General features: G+C 40.3%; 1 protein-coding gene across 2 annotated transcripts in view; it reads right to left on the minus strand.

The window, feature by feature from the left end:
• Window positions 1-16,728, minus strand: part of mkxa (mohawk homeobox a) — a 34,028-nt gene extending 17,300 nt beyond the window's left edge. Inside the window, exons 1-5 of one of the 2 annotated variants that reach the window (XM_024280595.2) lie at window positions 16,172-16,728; window positions 15,232-15,505; window positions 13,632-13,791; window positions 11,997-12,150; window positions 3,823-4,176 (exon numbers count right to left, since the gene is read on the minus strand). In XM_024280595.2, coding sequence (XP_024136363.1) covers window positions 3,823-4,176; window positions 11,997-12,150; window positions 13,632-13,791; window positions 15,232-15,404 — 841 coding nt within the window. In that variant the 5' untranslated portion in view covers window positions 15,405-15,505; window positions 16,172-16,728. Of the gene's footprint in view, window positions 1-3,822; window positions 4,177-11,996; window positions 12,151-13,631; window positions 13,792-15,231; window positions 15,506-15,911; window positions 16,130-16,171 lie in introns of those variants that run through there. The other variant, XM_024280596.2, reaches the window with a different exon arrangement.
• Window positions 16,729-24,135: the final 7,407 nt, after the last annotated feature.

A 24,135-nucleotide genomic window follows, 5' to 3' on the forward strand; every position in this document is an offset into this window, starting at 1 on the left:
CAGGGACAGATTTTCCCCCCATTATGAAAACACAATAAAACTATTGGTAAAAAAAAAGGAATGTCTTTGCTAAAGAAATATCTGGAATGTGTGGTCCACAGATGAAAAAGGAAAACAGAGGAAATGATGCAAAGCTTGAAAAATGATTTCTCTGTCTGAATCGACAGGATCAGGCGCAGAATTAAGACTTCATTTTCTCCTCTTTGTGTCGCTTGCTCGGCCGGATCAGAGGGGCCCGGCAGGTGCTCGGTCCCTGGAGTCTGAGAACTTTCCATGTGCGGATTCAAACGCTTTCCTCACATGTAACAGAGTAACGCTTCTGTAAAAGAGCCAGAGCCGGAAGAGTCCAGCGCCAAGAAATTATATTAACCAGAGAGATAAAATGGTTATTCTCTATTAAAAACAGCAGGTCGGCCAGGTGAATTAATCCCTTTTCTGGATTTCTCTTATTAAAATCTGTTGGAGTGAAGGTTATAAGTCTCTCTTGGTCTATTCATCTGTTTCTTTCCTCCCCATCTGGGAGTCTCAGCAGGTGCTCCACTGTCAAACCTCCTGATTTTCAGAAAGGTCACAGGGTTTTTTTTGTTTTTTGATCAGAAGATCCCAGTCATTGAGGCATTTCATGCAAACCCAGTACAGACGCTCTCCTACGCTCACATAATAAAAAACACATTTCTCTAAGAGACGCACAGTAAAAAAATAAAAAGCGTCTCCTCCCTCCTTCTCCGCACAACCCACACCTTCAGATCCGGCCCCTGCGGTTTCTATCCACGCTCAGCAGCGAGTGAAAACATTACTATTGGACGTGAGGTCCGCCTGAACAAAAGCCTAGTGTTCTTCCCGGCCAGGCGGACCGGCCCGACCTTGATTGTTCACGGCTCGGACGAGCGGAAACGCCGCGCACGCCTTTGTAGCCTGCGGAGTTTTCCCGTTTGCCAAGATCTCCAGATAAATTCACAGTTGGGAGAGAAGTCACTGCAAAACATTTAAAACTAGCTCGAGTCAAAATCAGTAAAGGAAGATGGAAAGATGCTTTAAAAACTTGTGCCGTCATGCAATTTCATTTTGTGTGACTAAACAATCATAATTAATTGATCTAGTTTTCATCTAACCTAATCATTTCTGTTAAAAACCTAATTTTAAAGTTTTTTCATTTAAATTTGTGAGACTTTTCTAAAAAATATTGATCATATTAAAAAGGTTTTGTTTGGGAAAGAGTTTTGCTATGGCTAGCATCTTTGCTGCTAACTTGGTGCCTTGCCTTTATGCAGGGGTGGGCTTACCATTAGGCAAACATGGGCGATTGCCTGGGCTCCCCAACAGTTTAGGGAGCTCCAAGCTGAACACGTACAAAAAAAATGTCAGTTAGGATTTAACTGTCATGAAAAACCCAAATTTAGTCACTGACATAACTGCATACATTTTTTGTCCTCCCCCATTCCTGTGTAGCAATGGACTATTCCATCAACAGCAAGTATCTATATATACAATAAATGCCTATAATATTTATGATGACTTTACTTTTTTAATTCATATGAAAACATTTGAGTCATTGATATTGGCAAGTAAAGAATGAATATAACCATGTTGTTGTTTTTCTGGGGTAGCCAAACTACTAAGTCCGCCACTGCGTTTAAATGCTTAATAAACTCTTTTGTACAAAGAATGCACATCACCCTACTTCTATCCATGATTCCGTCGGGATGTTTTTGAAATGCAAATTTTCCACACATATTTCCGATCATACTCGTGTGCTCTCCCTTTTCACCTTTCACTGCAACTAATCAATTCTCCTCACTTTCCTCTCACTGGGAGTCCCTTAACAACCATTTTATGTTCACATCAGGGTACAGTTAACACACCAGGCATTTGACGCATGTTTAGTCTGTTGTGCTCACACTGGACAAGCAGGAAGGGGCTTCTTCTTATTATTATTTTTCTACTGTTCTCTAGCCCTTATCCACCACCTACAGTTAGAAGAGGCTTGGTGCAACTTTTGCTAATTGGGCACAAAATGGAAACGGTTCTGTCCATTGCTAGCGCCCTTGCATTGGCGGATACGGACTGCCATCAGGTCAGGTGAAGGGCCTTGGCAGGCAGATGGTGTCTGGGTTCCAGCTACCCTTTAGCCGAATCCAAATTCTTCCGCTACCATCATCATTATTCTCCGGTCATCTACGTTAGCGGGTAGCTGCCAGTGCTCAGACAGTACTCAACAATGCTAGTTTTATAACTTCGAAAAGTCCTTACTTATATTAAAATGTAAACCTCTGTGCTTCAGAGCACACCCACATGATCCCCCTCACAGTGAAGCAAAAAGTTACCCTTAGAAAAACAACAATTTCGGATATCCCTACCTGTCATGAATCGGACCCCTGTCTCCCCCCTTTGATCCCTCACCTGAGTACTAGCACTTCCTGGGTCTCCAAACTACACTTCCCATCAGCCTCTGCTGTCACTCCCAAAAGCCCCACAGCCGTTTTCTATCTGCAATGACTCCCGGCAGTATTTAGTCAGAGCACTGAGTTCTGCTCAGTGCGAAGTCTTGTTTCTGCCACTCTGCCTGCATCACTAACCTGATTTTCTGTTTCATCTGACTCTGTTTCCTCTACGACCCAGATTTTTTGCCGCCTGCCCTGACCCTCATCTGGACCCTGACTAGTCTAAAAATTATAACTACCTTCCTGATCCTGATTTAGCTTTGTGGACAGTTAGCTGTGCTTCACTCCTGTTTTCCAGTCTATGCCAATAAATCCTGCTGCACTTGGATCCAGCCGTCCACCTATTTGTAACACCTACCCGTGCAAATACCTCTACAATTGGAGGGGTAGGGAGAAGCCGTAGGGGTATGGGAAGAATTCGGATTTGGCCTCTGAGTTTGGTGAGTTTCCAAGTCCCTGATTGGTCAAAGTTTGACCTGGTTTAGCTGGTTTGGAGCCCAAACACGGAGGAAAAAACTTGTATAGCTACAAGTGAACTCCAGAGTTTGGATGCAGAAGCCCAAAACGCTCGTTTCCATAGACTTTTCATTGGAAGTGGCTGCTTGAATGAGCGTTGCCGAGGGCGATGTGAATGTAGCTTAAGCCTAAAAACTGATTTTAATATAAAGCAACTCGCATGCAAAAAATAAAAAAAAATAGATTAAAATGATAGAAAAACAATGTGCTAATTTGTCTGTAATTAATAAATTAATCTCAATTGACGCTACATTTTTGACACTACAAGTAAAAAACAACTCACAAACCAACTCCAAAATGTTAAATTTCTTTGCTTTAGCTGCTGTTGGAGAACCTCTTTGCAGCTGCTATGAATTGAACAACTAAGACAATATGTTGCAATTTAAGGCATCTTTCTTAGTATTTTCATATCATGGAGGTTGTGAATTTCTACCTTCACCTCAGAAGGTTTCAGAGAAGAAGGTTTCAGCTCGCTGCTGCTCTCAGCAGGACCTCAGCAGGATCAAAGGCATGCCAAACGGTAGCCTGAAAGTGAGCGTGTTGGGTCGGCCTTGTTGTGTCTGGCCTTTCCCCGTCCCGGTCAGGGAAGCTGGCTGGTGGGAATTCCATCTGTGCTCAGCTGCTGTGGGTGATGGACACCTCGCACGCGAGAGTAAGCTAGTTCCTGTGTGTTGCTGCACCTTACTCAAATCTAATAAAACACTTCAAGGTTTCTCTGTTTCAGAGGGGATGAGAACAAGGTTCAGGAGCGTTGGAGATGTGGACGTTTGGAATCAACTGTAGGAACTGAAACAAAATGTGCGATTGGAGAGGACGGAGAGGGAGACTATTAAAGGGAAAGAATGCAAGAAATGTGTCTCCTTACCGGCCCGATAAACGAAGTTGGCCTCGGCCTCGGAGGAGGACGGCGACAGCAGCTCGTCGTCGTACTCGTTGGAGCTGAAGGAGCCGGAGTGGTTCCTCTTGCGGGCGTCCATGACGGCGTTGGCCACCATCACGTGCCGCAGGGAGTCGTTCAGGTAGCGGTGCAGCAGGCTGCTCTTGTATTTGGGCGGAGACACGTAGTCCTCCGCTAGCGAGGCGGCTTCAGAGCGCAGACCGGCGCCCATGCCCATGGCCATCCCCACCATGGAGGAGCCCTCCTTCTTGATCACGCTCTGGTACATGGGTTTGCCGAGCTCCTGGGGGCCGCTTTGGCTCCTCTGAGGGTTGTCCACATCTGTAGCATCGCAGAAGCAAAAATCATGGAGTGTAAAAAGATTTATTTCAACAGTAAGTTTATTAGCTCCAACCAATAAATAAAGTGGAATGCATTTTCCTACTAAAAAGTCTTGTTATCTACAAATGCTGTTAGTTTTTACGAGTCTCTCAGACAAACACGTCTGGTCAAAAGTTTTATCCACCAATTAATTTTTATAGATGTGATCCTGAGCTGCTTTTTTCCTTTTTGACCTTCTTTGCAGGATAAAAGCAATTCTTTGCCAAGTTTCTGAATACAGATTCATCACTCTAATGATTGCTTTCTTTTTTTAATGGTTTCATTATCTAGAAAATGACAAATTATGGAAAAAAAAGAAAAGAATTTAGGAATTTCTGGAAGATAAAAGAACAGACTTTTAGAAAGCACAAGGAACTGATGTTGGCAAAATCTAAGAAATAGGTACTGCACATCCCATCAGACACAGAACAGCATGTTCCAGAACTACAAATCTTTTTTTCCTAGGTGAAGGTCAGGCCTTGAAGATCCCAAAACACTAACTTTGTTATTCATCACCCACGCTGGCACTAGAACAGCGCGTGTGTTTGGAGTTGTTGTCCTCCTAAATGACCTACTTTCTTTTAGGATTGAGATCACAAGAGGTCACATTTAAGAGACACTTTTAGGAGAGTTTCTAGTTTTTACTGCACATGAGCTCTGTGAAGCTCACTGGTGTCCAACTCCTAAGCAGAAAAAAAAATCACATCCCACATTTTTTATTGCTTTATTTATAAACTAATCCTGAAGGAAGTTTTATTTTGAAAAACTACTGGATTCTCCAACACATCCCCCCAAATCCCTCCACTACTTTTTTTAAGCAGCTGCACCGACCACTAAATTGAAACTCCCAAGCTGGCAAAGTTAACAAAAAATACATATAAGCTTCTTTTTGCAGAAAAGCGTCACAACAGAAGAAGACTTCAAAATAAAAGAGAGCTTCATCTAAGAACAGGAATCTTTACTCCAAATTTGGATTTATTACAACTTTTGTTGCACAGACCATAATAATAATGCATGATGTACATCAACTGTCTGTTTAAAGTTACGATGATGCTGCTAATAAAATTGTTCAAAGAGTAGATTCATATTTAGTATTATTATTTAAAAAAACAGTTTTAGTTCTCTTTCTGGATAACTCAGTCGCACCTTAAAAGACTGATTTTTTTCGCTTTTACTTTGATTGTTATGGATTAAGGGGAATTTTTTTATCACATTTTAATGGTTCCTACAAAAATTATAGAATAGAAACAAAGTTTAAAGCAGCTACAAATATTTTACAGAGGATGAAGATCAACTTCACCCTTCAAGGGAACTTGGAAGCCAAAAAAAAATGTAGAAGCCCACTTTAGCTTTGTACAGACCGGTCTGTGAAAATGTTGTCTGACTGTAACCCTTTAACACCAGAGATCCGATGTTTATGTTCTTTAATTTACTGCATTTTTTAAGTTGTCTAATTCACATGTGTCAAAGTCAAGGCCCGGGGGCCAGATCCGGGTAATTCTATCCGGCCCTCCAGATCAATTTATTTCATTGTTATTAATCGCCCAATGTTATTTTCTAACTTCTGATATTTTTATGGAGAGTAAAACATTGTTAATTATGTCAAAAAGTTATGATTTTAAAGTTTAAAAAATTGGTATTCTGCTAGCTTTTTGGACTGCTTTTGCTTTTGCTAAGAACTATTTGGCTAATTTGGAGTTTAGCGAATATTTCAGCTACATGCTAAATGTTTTGGCTAATTTAAGCTTTTTAAAAAGTTTCTTAGGCTTTTTTGGAGCTAGGCTAATATTTAACTGCTAGCAGTTTTGGATAATTTAGCCTTTTTTCAGTTTTTTAGGCTATTTTGTAGTCTAGCTTATATTTCAGCGACATGCTAACTGCTTTAGCTAACCTAAGTTGTTCTTTTCAGTTTTTTAGGCTAATTTGGCATTTAGCTAATATTTCAGCTGGCATTCAGCATCAGTGATTTTAGCCATCGGTTTAGGCGTTTTTAGCTATCGATTTCAGCATATTCAGCTATCAGCACATGTATCTTCAGCAGCCAAATTCAGCTTCCGGCACTCACACAGCATTATTGCAGGTAATGCTATATATCTAGTTCATAATTATGTTAAAAAGTTACAACTTTAAAGTTTATAAAATTACGTTTTAGTGTTCAATAAATGTTTAATCCTGATTGAGCAGAAAATGTGCGCCCCAATGTTAGCAGTTCCCGTGGTGGCCCCACCTGTGTTTGCCCACATTACGGTGGCGTTCGTTTACTTTGCCAACTCTTGGGCAGCCGAGCTCGCTATATTGTCCACCAAGCGACTGGCTAGCATAGCGAGCTAGCTCACTTAAGCAAATGTGAGCAAATACAACGGAAACTGCGGACAAATCCAATTGGGGCCCACATTTTTTGTCCACTTGTAAACCATATGGGGCCCACTTGCCTTAAGTCCAGACCATAATACTGTCAACGCCGTGTTTTGCAATTAATTTCCCTTCCACACAACCTTCACTTGTGTTAAAAAAAATATGTTTTATTCTGAAAAACTAGGCCAAACAATCCTTCTGATTTTTCCACCTGATGTTAGAGTGAAAGTGTTAACCTTGATACCAGTGAGACATATTATGACTCCATTAATTCAGCAGAAAAGCAGAAAAAAGTTATGCTTGTGTCCTTTAAAACCTCATTCAGATGAAAATGGTGTTTTTAACATGTTCTTGTGGCACTTTTCTGAAGATGGAAAACATAAATTTAAATGTATTTAAATGTAATCTTCCATCACCAGCACAGAGGTTACTTATTCTGAGCAAATCTTCAATCTAAAACCAGAGGAGGCAGGTTTTCAAACTGGCACTGCCGCCCCACTCCTGGCGTACGCAGCATTACCGCAGCAGAACGGATGGCAGCCGATTTCCTCCCGTTCTCTTCCATCCCCCTGCAGAAATAAAATCATTTCCACGCAGCTGAAGAAGTTAAAGCATGAGTTCCTACCTGATGAGAGAAACGAGAGGAAGATAAAACACGACCCAATAACCAGATCTCCTCTGGCAGCGGGGCAATCAGGGAGAACTCACTCTCAATACGATCCCCGCCAAGACTGTAATTCTGTAATTTGGGCAAGTCTGACACTTGATTCAGCCGGGGCCAAATTAAAATTATAGCTCCCATATATCAGAAACACATGGCTCAGCTTCCTGTCTGAGGCGGGACTCATGCAACACACATCTGACCTTTCATTTTAATCCCGCGACACTGTCACTCCAAATATATGTCTGCTATATTTTTAGACAACGCTCTTCACGCCAAGACGGCAGCATATTTACGCTTCTGCCTTGGAAGGAGCTTACAAAACAAGCTGGACTGTTATAGAAGTGTAAGAGAAATGTACGCAGGGTCAGTGGGAGCAGAGCCGGGGCCATAAATAGTGTGTGGAACAAAAGCATAGGCTTAAGATCATAATGGAAGGCCTTTCTCTGCATGGGTCAGAAGTGGGAGCAGGCTGCGGACAGCTTCATGACCATAATGTGACAGTAAGAGGAGTTAGGAAGATATACGGAGCCACCGGCGGTACGGCGGCCTGCGGCAGACACAATGCAAACACTGTGCACGCATTCCTCCGCGAGCCACATGCTCAGCTTCTCCTCCTCACACGCTTAATTAGAGATTACTAATGCCACGGCGCTCCGTCCTCCTGCACTTCTCCCTCTGCCTGCATGACAACTGCAGTATTTCCTCTGGAGCGTGAATGCTGGATGCTGGAAGATTAAATCTGTTACGAGGCTGACGCGGAGGTGGTCATTTGCAGGTGCAAGCTGGGAGTTGGAGGCTGCAGGGGTCTGCAGGGTCGCTCAGAACTCAGACGGATCCCAAAGCAACCTGATAGTATTTCACATCAGGATTGATGGATGAACTGGTTCCTAACCGTTTTCACTTTGTTTTTATATTTTCTATATTTATATATATTTTTTATGTTTTTTTGTGAGGAAAAAAAAAAATCTATTTTTGCGAGTTAAGCAGTTGGGGAGTAGGGGGCGGAGCGGCCCGTGTGTGGGAGGGGCTTTGGGATCGCTCCTATCTCAGCTGGAAAATGTCTGTAAATCCCCAGAAAGGGACAGAAGAGACAGATATATGATGTTTAAACGCAGGTTGGGTCTGGTTCTTCCCACAGAAAACACAAACTGTTTTAGTAGTATAGCATCCTGCCTGTGAGAAAGTGGATGAAAGAGTCGTCATCACTCAGGTGATTTTCTTTCTTCCAGGTGAGGAATGCGATGAAAATGACAATAAACTGACCTGTGAAAATTTACTGATTCATATCTGGAAAGGATAACATTTGATTTGATTTGATTAGTTTGATCTGATTTGATACAAAGCTTTACTTTTTGATTTGATTTGATTATTTTCTCTAAGTTTTGACTGAATTTGATTCGATTTAATATGATACAATTTGATTCGATTAAATTTGAAACACTTTTATGCTTTTTGATTTGATTTGAATCGATTTGATTAGATACAATTTGGCTTAATTCAATTAGATTTAATGGGATATGATACAACACGATGCAATTCTGTTTGATTTGATGCAATATGAAACGATACAATTTGATTTAATATTTGATAGGGTACGATTCAATACAATGCACTTTAATTTGATTTGATTTGATTTTATAGGATATGACACAACACAATACAATTTAATTTGATGCGATATGATATGATACAATTTGATTTGATTTGTTTCGATTTGTTAAGTTACGATACTTTGATTTGATTTTTTCAGGATACGACACAACACGATACCGTTTGATTTGATTTGATTTGATATGATACAATTTGATTTGATTTGCTTTGATGCATTACGATACAATACAATTTTATATGATTTGATACGATACAAATCAGTACAATTTGATTTGATACGATACGATTCAATGCTATTTGATTAGACTCAATTTGATTTATTAAATAGTAAATATTATTTTTTTTACAAATCTGGCCTAACTCCATTTAAAAACTGTTTTTCATCAGACTCCTTTTCTGTATTTTATAATGACACACATAACATGACAAAACAGAGAGAAAAAAATTGAATAAAAACCTCACCCCCATATCACTACATGAAACAACGTCTTGCACATTTCTGTTCTGATCAGAATAAATGGATTGTTGTGATTGTTTTCTTATTTCTTGGATGCTGAAAACCTTCTGATTCAGGAGTCTGGAGAGTTTTGAGAACTTAACGATGAATTCCTAAGAATGGAAGTGAATGTGGAATCGTTTTCTTTATATGTATTGTTACATAAAGCAGTTGTCAGAGGTACAGAACACAAACAGAAATATTTTGTCGGTGAATATCATTTGCGGCTGGCTTTGACCTGCCAAGAGACGAAAGATGGAAATGATTCTTGGCTAGGATGGTGCCTATTTACATAAACATGTGTGTTTTAAGGCCTCGTCCCTTTGGGGGATAAAAATCTCACAAATCAACCTTTCCTGCATGGATCCATGTTTTTGGAATGCTCCCTTGATTCTGCTCCACAGCTCAGAGCTGCGCTCTCGTTCCTGCAGAACTCGACCACAGACGTCTCCGTTCGGAGGGTCAGGGGGAGTTGTGAAGGTTTTTACCAAACTCTACTTCATCACATGTCATCTTCTCATGTTTGTGTCTCAGAAATGTGACAACAATGACATTGAAAATATCTCAAATGTGAAGGGGTTATCTTCCTCTAAACTGTATTCTGACAGTCTAAACGGATCAGTGTGACCTCTGTCCTACATACAAGATGGCGTCACACAGTCTGGCAAGTCCTGTGTGTTCATCTCCATGTTTCTCTGGAGTTTAAAGTCCAACTCCGATCATCTTTTGATATTTTATAAAAGCGTTCCCAGTGGTCTTTTAAATGTAATTATACTGTTTTTAGCCTAAATCTAGGACATAGTTTCTGCAGAGCAGCAGGAGTTCATTAGAAAATCACCTCTGAGTTGTGGGAGGAGCTGTTGGGGTGAAGTAAGCCCGCCCCAATTCCCATCAACCGTCTTACAGCCCCTCACAACTCCAGCCCAGCATTACCAGATAGTTATATTAGAGCCTCAAGTTTCCTTATAAATGTCTTCCATCATAAGAATAATGCCACGAGAACATGTTAAAAAGACCAAAAACATGATTTAAATGTAACTTTCATCTTGAAACATTTCCTAATTATTAGATTTATCTTATCAAATGTTAGACACAAAGATGTAAGTATTTATGAATTCAATTATTTTAATAAATTTGACGCATTTTCTCAACTGTATAAAACCATTTTAAAGCCATTTAAGTCCCTATTTTTAAACGTTTTTAGATTGTAACTTTCTTAGTAAATTTAACAAATTGGATTTTAAAAATTCAGCTGTTTCTGAATAACTGTCTCATTTTTTAAGGTTTAAACACATTTATTAGATGTGTGAATCATTCATAAAAAATACTTTTTTTTTCATTTTTTTTTTTAAAGCAAATGCTTAAAAAATAAATTTGGGTTTGTATCTGCCTCTTGGCTGTTGTGTGATTTTTGATTTAAGTGCATCTGCAGATATAGGAAAAGAAGCAGTCACCTGTTTTTTCGTTTCCATTTTGAGAATAAAAACGTAAAAAAAATAGTTGTTTCTTAGTGTTTACTCAAAAAATAAATTAACGAATGATACAAGAGTTTTGTTCCCCAACAAAAACACTGAAGGGTAGTGCAAAGGACTGAATATAATAAAATGGTGCATCAAAGGTATGAAAATATGGAAGACACACAGGATTCAAAACACCTTCAATGCAAAAACAAACCAGAAATGTAGTTTGAAATGACCCTTCAGGTGCATTCATTGCAGAGTTTTTTTTTTTTTAAAGCATTTGTTTTTTAATGTAAATGTTCACACTTGTGTTTTTATCTCCTCTGTGGTGTTGTATGTTGTATTAACTGTGCACCTTTCTCTTTCTTTGTTTGCAATCTCTGTCATTTTCTTTAGAAATGTCCTTCATCATGAGAAAAACGCCACAAAAACAATAAAAATACAATTCTTATCGGAGTGGGTCTTTGTTTTTTGAATTGACCAATCCCCTGGGGGAGGGGCGAGCTGCAGACAGAGCTGCACTCTTGAACCATTTGATGATTTGTTCTTCAATCCGAGGCCCCAGAACCACATGCGGCTCTTTTATTCCTATATTGTGGCTTTTTGGCTTTAAAGAAAACTTAAAAATTAACTAATTAATGCATTTATATTTAGATTTTTGACTTGTCTGATGGACCTAACTGATCATAATGACGGTAAAAGGTTTGATCTACTGTCAGAGTGGTTTATCATCATTATCTTTTTGCATTTACATGTATAGATTTCAAAATAATTTAGAATCTACGCTAATGTTGTGCATTTATTCACTAGTAAAAAGAAAAAGGAAGAAGAAACACAAAAGTCAATAAAATAAAACGTCATGTTTCTTATATTCTTTATTAAAGTAAATCTGCTGCAGCTAAAGGATCTGATTAAACACATGATGTGTTTTATTTTGAAAGTATTTGAATGTCTTATTGTCAAAAGTGAAAGAAGTTACATTTGTAGGGAACATTTAAAAGCTATATTTTATAAATGAATGGCTTAATGGCCACAAGCACATAAATAAAGTGTATTTTTTTTATTTATGGTGAAACTTTTGAGTCTTCTCTGAGTTTCAGTCCATAAGAACCTGGAGAAAATGGCTTTTTTAGCCTTAAAGGTTCTCAGGATAGACACTCCACCACAAGGCCACTGAGCTCGTCTGTGTCTTTACCTTCTGAGCAGCTGTCGTCGCTGCTGACGCTCAGCCTCTCGGCGTTCCCCTGGACGTATTTGTTGTAGAGTTTGATGCGGAGCGCCCAGCTCAGGTCCGGCTGCCTCACCGTGTTCTTCAGTCGCCTCCTGGCATTGGCGAACCAGTTGGAAACCTGCAGAAGGAGGCAGAGGGAGGGTTGGTGCTCCGGGTCAGGTTGCAAAGAGCTGCTCCGACTTCCCAGACTCCCCAGCAGGCGTCGTCTGGCGTTGACGCCACGCATTACGAAAGGGCGACGTTTCATTAAGTAGCGCTCTCACTGCGCTGACATGCGTGTGTGTTCGCTCCGCTTCACGCAGCCTTTCTCCAATAAGACACTTTTTTCCAACTTCAATAAAAGACACTCGAGCCGCCGCTCGACTCTCAGATGTTATACAAGAAAAACTTTTCATGCTCAATAGATTTCAAGCGGCTTATGAAGAGGCCGTCGTTTTTTTTCAGATCCCCTCTTTGGAATTTCCAGTTAACTGAGACATCCTTTTGTTTGGGGGCCAGGATGGAACTGGGCAGATGTGGAGGGCAGGAGAGGCGAGGTGAGACGAAAGATGACAAAAAACAAGAAAATAAAAAGCTTCTTCTGTGGTCGCTGTGTGCCGACGACGGAGAGATGGCAGCCACTCCAACATTTACATGGAAAAATATGATGTTTTGCTGAAACATCGCTTGGTTTGAACACCTCACTCCAGGTGGGGCTTTCCATGGGAAATGTTGGGCATCACCAGCAGACCCGACAGCCGTCTGTCTGGACCGGACCCCAGTGGAAAAGAAAAGGATGAAGCCGCAGTTCAAACCAGTTTCTTTGAGGATGAAAGTCAGGAAAAAAAAAACGTTTTTTTTTTTTTTTATTTTTAAACAAAATTCAAAATAAAAACGTCTTTGGGGAATCCTCAGGAGCAAATCAAGAAGCTTCAGACCCCCTCCCTGCTCCCCGATAATCTCCCTGCCCGTCCTCGCCCTCCTTTAATTTCTAACACCTCCCCCTTGACCTTTGACACCGCCGCTGGCACTGGGGTGTCTGTCCCGTGCGCGTGTGTGGCGGCGGCGGCGCAGCATCCAACACAAAGCATTCCTCGGCGCTCCGCCGCGCCCTCACCAAAACAAACAGCTCCGCCGGGCCCCCCGAAATGAGAAGCAGATTAAGCTGCGTGGCCGGCAGCCCGAGAAAAGCCGCCGCAGACTCTCTGAGGCCGTATCAGTGACCTTGTCAGCCAGATGATACTGTACACACACACGGGGCTGCACGTGCCGTGCGCCAAACACACACGCAGCCGGCGATCCTCCTTCCTTTCTGCAAGTTTTGAACTTTAGTTAAGGCGAGAGTCATTCATTTATACGAAAATTACTAAAATAAATACTGTCTTAAACTGATGACAATCTGTAAAAATAGTCTTTTCTGTGCAAAAGATGAATCAAAAAGGAGTTTTATCTTTTCTATCAACACATAAAGAGTATAAAAATTGGCTTTTTATTTTTTTTTTTTATTTATCTGTTATATAAATAGGATAAAATCATCAGGAAAGATCTTAAATCGCTTCCAATAGAATCAGATTCAACCAAATTTTACACTCTGTCACCCGTAAGGCGGCACGGACTCACCTGCACCAGCGTCATCTGTGAGCCCAGCGCCAGCAGGATTTTCTCCGTCTTGGTGGGGTAGGGGTTATCTCTGTGCTTGTAGAGCCACTGCTTGAGCGGCCGCGCCATGTCCTGCAGGGCCTGGCGCTTGTGCCGCACTTTCCCGCCGCTGGGACGGCCTCTGCGGGGAAGCAGGTGCAACATGCATCACTGGATTTAGATTTTAGATTTTTCTCGTTGCAGCTCCACAAACGGACGGGTTAAAGAAAAGTTTGAATGATGGAAGAGAGGAGAGTTTATTCTTCACAGCATGTCCTACTAATTGGCAATGCTTTGCCACAAACCAAACAAAAGCATTCAGCTCAGAAGCTCCCCGCTGCCAGATTAACTTTTCCCAGTAGAGAGAAGTCACTTTTCAGCAACAAAAAGATCATTTTTTTTAACTTTATCAATAAATCAATAAATCTCAGCAAGATCTGGAAATTCCACAATATTTGTTCCAATTTAGAAGCCCAAATAAGCAACTCTTCTACAAGTCAAACATGACACAAAACCAAAAAGTGTCCTGGTGGAGCGTTTAAACCTCTCTGACTGAAGGAATCTGCTGGCTGCTCACCTGCACCTCCAGGTTTTTTGGACCTGTAGATGTCAGTATGGAGCCGTTTTTTCCTCTCCTTTATCTCACCAAAAAAAGGCTCAACCGAGTGCAGATGTAACATATTTCAGTCTAACCTCAAAGTCTGCCTGAGGTTCATGTTCTACAAATATTTTCCCTGTAATCTAGATCTTTCATGGACATCCAAAAGGACGATTCACAGCAGGGCTCTGAACTTCTGATTTTAACTCACACACAGGTACACACTCCTGCTTTGAGATCCCTCATTTCTCAGGAAGCTTCCACTGAGGTTTGAAAGTCAGATAAGACTGTTTCATGTTCACTGAGGGTCCCTCTGTGAAGCCGTTCTTCACGTGAGGTTCAAAACATCCAAATATAAGCAAAACAAGACGATTTTCTCCTGGACTTTTTACAGAAACTGATACAAAACACACACTTCTTTAAATACTGGTCCTTGTGTGATGGACCAGACCACACAGAAAGCTCAAGGGGTGGATTTATTTATCGAAGACAGATGGAAACTTCTAAAGGAGCAGTTCGGATCAGCTGTGAACATCAGCGCGCGCAGGAGGACCGGATTAGAAAGAGGCAAATGTTAGCTTTGTGACCCACTAAAGAACGTGATAACTATTTGACTTACTAGTAGAGTTTCATAAAGAGATATAAAACACAAGTGCTGCGTTTTCTAAAGTCAGAAATCTGTCAGTAGCTTTGGGCACGAGTGCGTAATTACGCACAGGTGCAGGAGCTTAAATGAGAAGACAACTTTTAATCCTTTGGAAAACTATTATGTACAATAATAAAGATCATAATGTTTTGGATTAACTAAAAGTTTAGTTTGTATCTTTTTTAATCAAAATGCAAAAAAATACGGGTTAAAAAAAAAAACAACTACAAAGAACTGTTAAACAGGCTTTCCCTCTCATTCATTAAGCTCCAACTCATCCACATCCACACAAGCAGACCAGCAGCGTTTATCCACAGCGGTAGGACGCGCACACATACCCGCTCCGCCGGTGCCGGATCCCCTGGCTGTCTCTGCTCTGGTTTCCGGACAGCAGGTCTGGATGCTGCCCGTCAATGACTTCCAAGTAGTTTCTGCTGCTCATTTCCACTTCATTGGCTTTGTCCTCAAACAGCACCTGAGTGCTGAGCTTGTTAAACACGATGGTGTTCATTTTCTCTGACAGTCTGGACACGTTTCTGCGGTGCGTAAAGACTCAAATCCGCGGGGAGAAAATGCTGTCCTCGGTTCTGTCACTGGGTCACCGAGTCTCTCCTAGGAAAACAAGAGCAGGTGTCAATAAAAACGAACAGATGAACAATTGTTGCTTATAAAATAATAGCAAACGTGCTGGCATATTAGTTAATGTGGACGCAGCAGAGCGAGCTAAATGAGAGTCATGCGCAACCGTGCAGCTTTGATCCGTCACTCCACTCATGCTTTGCAAGTAATCTAAATCACAACAACAATGTTTGTACAGAATGGACAAAAGAAATCCAAAATCCGCTTGTTTACTGCGCAGATTTCCTACAACAGCAATCTGGGAAAATAAATGTCATTTGGATTATAAGGCTAATTCGTGCGTAAAAGTTGGATTTAATTCAATTTAAACGCATTAACTCAACGTATTTAAATGTACAAATGAATGGATGAAAACAAGTTGAAGTGTGGAAATATTCACCTTCCTACTTTTAGGAAGAGTTGAAGCAAAACAAACAAACGTGACTGCTTCAGTGTCTGCAGGTTCCTCGTTACGCGCGTGGATGCGCAGCAGCCAAGTGAGACATTTCTCCACAGAAATAAACTGATTATTGCTTACATTGGGCTAAGTTTTTATATTATTAAAAATGACAATAACGTGTCCATTAAAGACACCAGCGGGCTTCCGTTTCTGCTCTCACCCCCTAAACAGCGCGCGCGGCGTTGGTCTGTCTGGGTTACCTGCTCCGCGTCCCTCCTGCGTCTCTGTTGAGCTGTAATCCCGTTTCCAGCCGCCCATGCCCCGCTCACATGTTCCCCTCCTGAGTTCCTGAGCTCTGACCGCACGCACCGCCGTCTCCTCCTCCTCTTTAAGAGGCAGCCCGGGACCATGAATATCTCCCTGCGCTCATGTTTCCTCGCACGCGGCTGGAGCCTGCGAACATACAGCTGATGGTTTGCGCCGGTTCTGGGGCGGAGAGGAGGGCTGACCGATGCAGAGCTATGAAAGAAACCGGTTCAGATGCTGAGGAATCATTTCAGGACTTTCTCTAATGGCTGTGGTGGAGAAGTTCTTATTGATCCTTAAAGCAAAACCAATCTGGTTGTCTGTATTTAATGTACTACCATTTAGTTGTTCTTTTTTTAGTAATACTTGTGTTTTAGTAAAAACTGAGGGTCAAACCCTTGGATTGCTTTAAGTGAAAAACAATCTGAGATGCCATTATGTCCTCCCACCAGCAGGTGACGCTGTCACCTCTAGTCTTAGCTCCAACTTGCAATCTGCAAAGTCACCACTGGGAGTTATGTGTTGTACTCTCACTGCTTTGACACAGTTCAAGTGTTTTAAAAAAAGAAATAATAATAAATAAAGTCCAAGTATTTGTATCCCATCAATGCTGTTCAGCTGAATCCTCCAAATTACACGATTTTTGTATTTCTTGCTTGCAAAGTTTTATGAATTATGACTGGTTTACAGTGAAATGTTTCATCTTGTTAACTTATAAAAAAGAAAAGTTCTAGCAGCAACTATGTTTAAAGCAGTTTGAGATTTTTTTAAATGTTAGCATCCTAGCTTAGCGGCTGGACGGTTCAGTTGGCTGCGTGCAGGACTGGCACATACGTTTGCTTCCCAGTAGCTACGATGAGCTGAATCCATTGTGGCTCTTCAGGCTACTGCCTAACTATGAAGTCACAACGGGATCCAAGTTTGGGTCTCCCTTTGCCTCCCCAGGCTGGCTAAAAATACAGAGTTGTGTCATGATGAGGGGCATAAAAATCACTGCCAGACCAAATGTGCGGATCAGTGAAAGCTGATTCAAGATGGCCACTCCCTGAGTTGAAGTGCAGAAAGGTGACCATTACATTTTAATGTTTGTTTCAGTTTGGTAAAACCATTTACAAGTACACCGTTAACTAATATTCTTCACTATATTCTACTGAACAAGCCGTCATGCAAACAGCCCAGCTTTACAAAATTCTGTAGGTTGGGGAGTGGGTCAATCAAAAACACTCTTTAACATCAGAGACGTCAACAGCGACACCTAAATAACACACACTCTTTCACCTATTGTAATTTGAACCATTTACAAAGGAATTTGTCAAACTCATTTTGGTTCAGGGGCCACATTCAACCCGTCTTAACTCAAGTGGGCCAAACCAGTAACAAAATAGCAAAATATGGTCAACTTGCTATCTGTAGCTTTGTCTCAACCAAGTAGCCTAACCACTTATTATTATTATTATTATTATTATTATTATTATTATTATTATTATTAGCCCTATTATTATCTTTTTGACAGTAACATTTTGGTAATTGTGGGGTCACACTTGATCATTTTTATAGCAACTTAACAGTGGTGAAGCTGCCAGAGAATCTACCTGCGTCTTACCCAGATGTGGCATGCACTTGCAAAGAAATGCTCTTTATTTCTTCATCTCTTGTTATGTCGGTACTTCTTTTCCTTTGCCTCCCCTTGTGGCGAAATTGTACATTGCCTTTTAGCTTTGCACCGTTTTGCAACTTTCAATGTAAAGTGTTGCTCATCAGCGCAAGACTGCTTTTCTCAGAATTTGTTGAAATGTTGCTAATTGCATAAAAAGTTATGGTATTTGAAGGGATGTCATGACTGGAGCTAAAACTCTGGCGTTAAAAGGTTACTGATGTAAACAAATCAACTATGATAAAATTAAAAAAATGTCTGATTAAACTTTAGTTAAACATTGAACATGATAGGTAATAGAACATGTCTTCTTTCTAAACCAGCCTCCAGTGGTCATTTGAGGAACTGTATCATTTGAAAGTAAAATATTTGTGTAAAATTCTGTAGCAGAAAAAAACACACACAATTTTAAAATTGGTACTTGAGTTGGAAGCATGTAAAACACAATAAAATAATGTACAACCACTTTAGACCATATTTAATAATAAACAAAAAAAATCTTTGAGATAAGAGGCTTTCCTAATGGAACTACTTATAATGGTATAGGTCGATTTGATTAAAAACTTGTCTTGGCCAAGTCAGTCTAGTTGGATAGTAGTAATATGAATAGATTTATAATAAAGTAAGTCAATTGATATCTTTTTTGCTTGCTAGACAATAGCTATCTTTTGTAGCTTTCACGTTTCGTTTCCACCCCATCTGTCTCATCAACCATGAGTCATTTGAGGTGCAGTTGGTCAGCAAATGTAAACAGTTCCAACAACAGATCTTGAGGAGAGGCAGTGAGGAGCTTTGTACACTGCAAGAACATTTGAATACCATTGGCGAGAAGTCACACAATTGTGGTTAGTGTTACTGTTACTGCTGATCCCCACAATGCTTAGAGGAGGTAAGGTATGCAGCAGAGATGAGCTCCAACAAGAAGGTTAAGATGAGCAGAAAACAACCAGGAAAGATAACATGTCTGCGGAGTCTCTATCCAATAAAGTAGAACTGCATTGACTGTTGTGTTTAAGTAAATAAAAAAATCTATTAGGTTTTATTAAGTTCCGCAAATACGCTTTTTTCTCTCAACTTACTGGTTAAAACTGAAAGATGAACAACGTTTTCCTGGGCTTCCCACCTAAAATAATTTTTTATGTGTGTTTTTTTTTTTTTTTAGGTCTTGCATCACTTTAACCCTTCATAGCCATTCATATCATATTTGATAAGTGCATTTCTTTCCGAAGGCACAGTATATATTATTTGTTCTGTTTTCTGCCCTGTAGTTCATCATCATTCCACTAGAATGGCTCTTCCTGCTCATTTCAAAATGGCTGCCTCCATGAAATATCTTGGCGGAAAAAAGTTTAGCAAATTTTTACAACTTTATGGTGACAATAACTCATCTATTGTTAGTTATTTTTTCAAATAACTACTTTTATTGAAAGACTGTTTATCGTTTCATATAATAATCAATTCTTTATAGTACAGTTGCACATATTAAAAATGTGGGGAGGAAATTTAGTAAATAAGGTTTTCTTTTCACTAACACCCATGTGTTTTTCTCAAATTAAGATTGTCATGAGCAAAAACTAACCAAATCACCCAACATATTATAATTAATACTATATATATATATATATATATAGATAGATAGATAGATAGATAGATAGATAGATATTGCATAAAAATGTTTTTGTTAAATATGTTGTCGTTTTCTTTAACTCGTTAAGTTATTCATTCCCCAAAATAGAATTTTCTTTACGTAGCGGGTTTCACAGAGTAAAATAATGTGTCACACATGCAGACTTTTAGTTGTGAAGCTCTGGCTTTTTTACCTTTTTTTCTGTCTTTTCTCAGAGCACATCTAAAGTAGCTGTAAAACACAAATCATTCAAACCGCCTGACCTCACTTTTCTCTGCAGAACTCCACAGCCGAGGCCTTGACGGCTGATTTTGCTTAAATTGCGTCTAGAAAGTAATTATTGAAAGCCATATAATGGGCAATTCAACAAGGTTAAACACTTGTTTTTTATGTGCGGGGAGACCTTTACTAGTTTAATGAATTTCTCTAGGATTACGACTTGTAAAGAAAATCGTCATACGTGTAGAAAGGGGGAAAAAAGTGATGTATGTCCATTTTTTTCAGGTGGAAAACTGCAAAATCAAACTTAGTGGAGATTTGTTTTATAGCTTCATGTATGGAGACGGAGTTAAACCCACCGTCTGCCACTTTACAGTGCAGTAAACCTGCTGGAGTTGCTCATAAAGACTTGTTCCGTCTTCGTTGAATTCCACCTGAACCATCTTCCTGGTTGGATGTCCAGATATGAATCTTCAAGTTACTGTAGTTTGAGCAGAAATGAAAAGGATTCCTGCTCTGCACAGTCATGCCCCTCCTGATAAGTGCTGATGCACCCTCTCATTGACTTCCATTAAAAAGCTGCCATGCTTTGGGTTCATGAGTCATTGAGCTTCTCTGGGGTTTATCCAGGGTAGCTATTCGAGGTACGTGACTAAGCAGTGAGAGCCATATGAAGGCTCAGGCTCTGTGTAATTATTGTTTATTTGTGTTTATTTTCATTTAACGGGGGGAAGTTAACTTTAACTAACAGCTTGTGCAAACATGCTATGAATGGTCCAGTCATGTAATCACCTTAATTAGGGTCAGGACTGGTTTATTTGCTCAGGTTTTTACACAATATGAAAGCTTAACCTCTCGCCTGAGGTGAACTCTGTTTACCTCGTCTGAACTTGTGGCTGAGCCTCTTGTTACGACCGTGCCTCCAGCTCACACTCTGCAGTGGCCAGACTCTGGCTCACTGCTCCTCCGCCTCAGACTACCGCCTGACCATCTGCGATTGGATTGGACAGGTAGAAGCCCAACATTAATCACCCCGTTTCTGGGCTCTGCGGGTGATCCGGACGCGCCGCTCTGCTTTGTCTGAGGACGGAGGTGTTAAATGACTCGTGCTGTCTTTGTCGTTCATTTGTCATCCGCTGAAGCTTCAATAGAAATGAGCTTGGAGTCTTGGAACACCAGGACACATTCATGGGTTATCACTTTAACTCTTCACCCATCGATTGTTTCCCATAATGAGTGACAAACGGTAGAGTTGTCTTCCTCTTTTGGTATTGTCGGTCAAAAAATGATGTCAAAGTGGATTTAATGACAGAACTGCAGCGTGGGATTCAGACTGTTAAAAATAATTAAATTAATTTTACAGGACTAGAAAACTAGGTGTTGTCAGGGTGGATGTCTAAATCAAAGCTATTGTCAACGTTTTTCTGTGTAAAAAAGTGTTAAGTCACCAAACTTAAGTTTTTGGAAAACTGTTAAAAATAAGCTCGACAACTGAGTTTAAAGTTGAACGGAACTCATCTATTTCTGTTTCTTTTTAAAATGAATGCTTGTTTTATTGATAATACATTATTTATATAAAAGTTACACCTCGTTAAAATGTGTGGATCAAATTTGTGGGTGAATAAGGTGCTTTTTTTCCCCTCAACACTCATGTCAACATCTTAAAGAAACATTGTTGTGATCAAAACTTAGCAAAAAACTTGACGTTTTATAATTAATACTGTCTACAGCACCAAAAAAAAAAAAAAGATATTGTAACTTTTTTGGGGGGGTGGATTTCATCAAATGGTTTAAAAAGCACCTCAACTCTTAAAAAATGAATTCTTGATCCTTGATTCTTGAAGAGTTTACAGGGTTAAAATGTTTCCTGAACTGATGGAAGACACCTTATGTTTTCACTAGAGTTGTATTGACTCCACTTGCTAAGTAACAAATTCTCTGAAACAGGTTTTAGTTCTTCTAGCTGTGACACTTTGAATTTAAGTGGAACAAGACAAGAAGGTGAGGAACAGGATAGTGACTCAGAGACAACAAAAACATCAACATAATGAAGCATGTACGTGAAAAAGAGAGCATTGTTAGTGCTTAATTAATGCATGTTTCCACACAAAAACCTCTCGTTTTTGTCGCTTTGCTTGGACTGCAGTTCATTTGTGTGTGGGTTTGGACCGGTTGGCCAGAGGGGTGTTCATAGTAAAGTTTTATTTCATTAGCCCTCATAACATTTGTTTTCTCCCTAAACTCCCAACCAATCCCTCTGAAGGAAACACCATCTGCTTTCTCACACCATCATTAACACACCAAAGCCCAGAAGGAAGATCTTTCCTGAAAGACTCCTGAATTCTGCTTCGAGACAGCGGATGTAAAACCGAAGCGCAGACACTTTGCAGGTCTGGCGGGGAACACCCTGTCTCGCCTCGCCATTCAGGCAGTATGAAGAAGGTGGCCCCTCTCTGAAACCGTTTTTGGCTGAAGGTAGACGCCGCTCCACTCCCACTTATCATTGAAATTACATCCGCAGTCTGTCTTTCTTTGGGATGATGTTTTCACTCGGCTCTTTGACCAAATTGCTGCATGTAAACCACGCTGGAATTACACACCGAGGCACCCAGACTACTTGTAAAGCCACAGACATATTTGTTCGATAGTTTGCCAGCTTCAGTGGAAAGTGTGACAGGAGAGAAACTCTGCAGGTTATTTGAATGACCCAATTACTGTTTTCAGAGTCGCTTTAAACATTCAGAGCAATAATCTGTGAATTGTAGCAACTCCCAGCTGTGTGTGTGTCAGCTGGAAGTGCTCTTAGAACGTCAGGGAAACGGGTCTCCACAATTACAGCCTCAAATGAATGAAAAATAGAAACCCAATTTGTTATTTTGTTGTTATTTGACTTCTTTTAAACAGATAAATTACTTCTGCCATGAAAGAATAATGTAAACACAGTTAAGAAAAAAAAATCTGAAGACTTTTTACTTTTTTAACTCTTTTACAATAAAGCTTTTTCAACTATCGTAACTCTTTAACCATTAACGTAATTTTATTAAGTGTATATATATATATATATATATATATATATATATATAAGTGGTTAAATATCAAAGTTGCCCTTGCATGGACTTCGAAAGTAAATTTACGTTCTTTGCTGTTGAAGAAAAGCACAATGACAGTATTGATTTCTTCACGCTAGTACTCCCACCCCTAGTCATTAACAAAGTCAAGTCTCTGATTGGTTAAAGTACAACAGGTATAACTTTTGATGTGCACACAATCATCTGTGCACTTTGTACAAAGAGCATGTCAGAGTTTTGAATGTGGACGTTTGAAACACACATATACAGTATGTGGGTTTATAGAGTTTTTATTGAAAGCAGTTGCTTGAACTTGCATTTCTGAGCCTGCTTAGAATGTAGAGTTGGGGGGTTAACCTATGCAACTTTCCCAAAACTAAGTTTGTCTGTCAAGAACAGGCAGACAGCTCGATCCAAGTGCAGCAGGTTTATTCGGCACAGACAGGGCAACAGGCGTGATGCACAGCTAAAAGTCCACAAAACTAAATCAGGGTCAGGCAGGCAGGGGTCAAGCACCAGCATGAGGGCATCAGAGGAAAACCAGAGTAGTCAGGATCCAGGCGAGGGTCAGGCACGGCGAGGAGTTTGTCACAGCCTGAGGCAGAACAGTGGTCAAAGACAGGCTGGGTTCGAGGCAGGCTTAAACAGGAACAGGACTGTAGGAGATAACGCTCAGAATTGCAGGTGTACACCAAAACAATACTTCGCACCTGAGCACGGCCTGAAGCCTCCTTATAAATGTTTGAGGTGATTGTTGAATGAGGGACAGCTGGTGAGGTCTGGGAACAGCAGGTAGAGGGTTATGGGAAATGGCGTTAAGATGAGGCTCAGGAGAGTTTCAGAATTCAAGGGGTTGGCTACCTCTGGTGGTCCGAGGAAAAAATAGACTGATTCATGACATTGTCAAATTGGAAACTATGACATTAAACTGGACATGATATGACTTGATCTGTCAAAAACAAACAAAAAGTCAAAATGATGTTACAAGTATCTCAGCTACACAATATGCAGCAGGGAAGACCTCAAAAAGACACTAAGACACTGAATAAACAGGAAAATTATTTGGAAATCAATAAAAAACACACGACAGTAGCCCCCCTCATTGGGACAGGTCCCAGACGTCCCAATGCAAGGAGAAACAAATGAGAGTAAGGGGGAGGACAGGAAGTGGGCTGACCTAAAAAAAAATAAAATAAAAAAAAGAATAAGCCAAATGACAGCCTACTTTAGGGCAGGAAAGCCATGAAGCTGTCTTAAACAAACTAAACGTGTAAACAAATGTACACTTTTTTTTTAAGTAGCTGAGCTTAAAATTGAGACCTGAACACTTACCAACTAAAAAAAAGAGTG

The sequence above is a fragment of the Oryzias melastigma genome, linkage group LG20 (genome assembly GCF_002922805.2).
Source record: "Oryzias melastigma strain HK-1 linkage group LG20, ASM292280v2, whole genome shotgun sequence".
Lineage (NCBI taxonomy): Eukaryota > Metazoa > Chordata > Actinopteri > Beloniformes > Adrianichthyidae > Oryzias > Oryzias melastigma.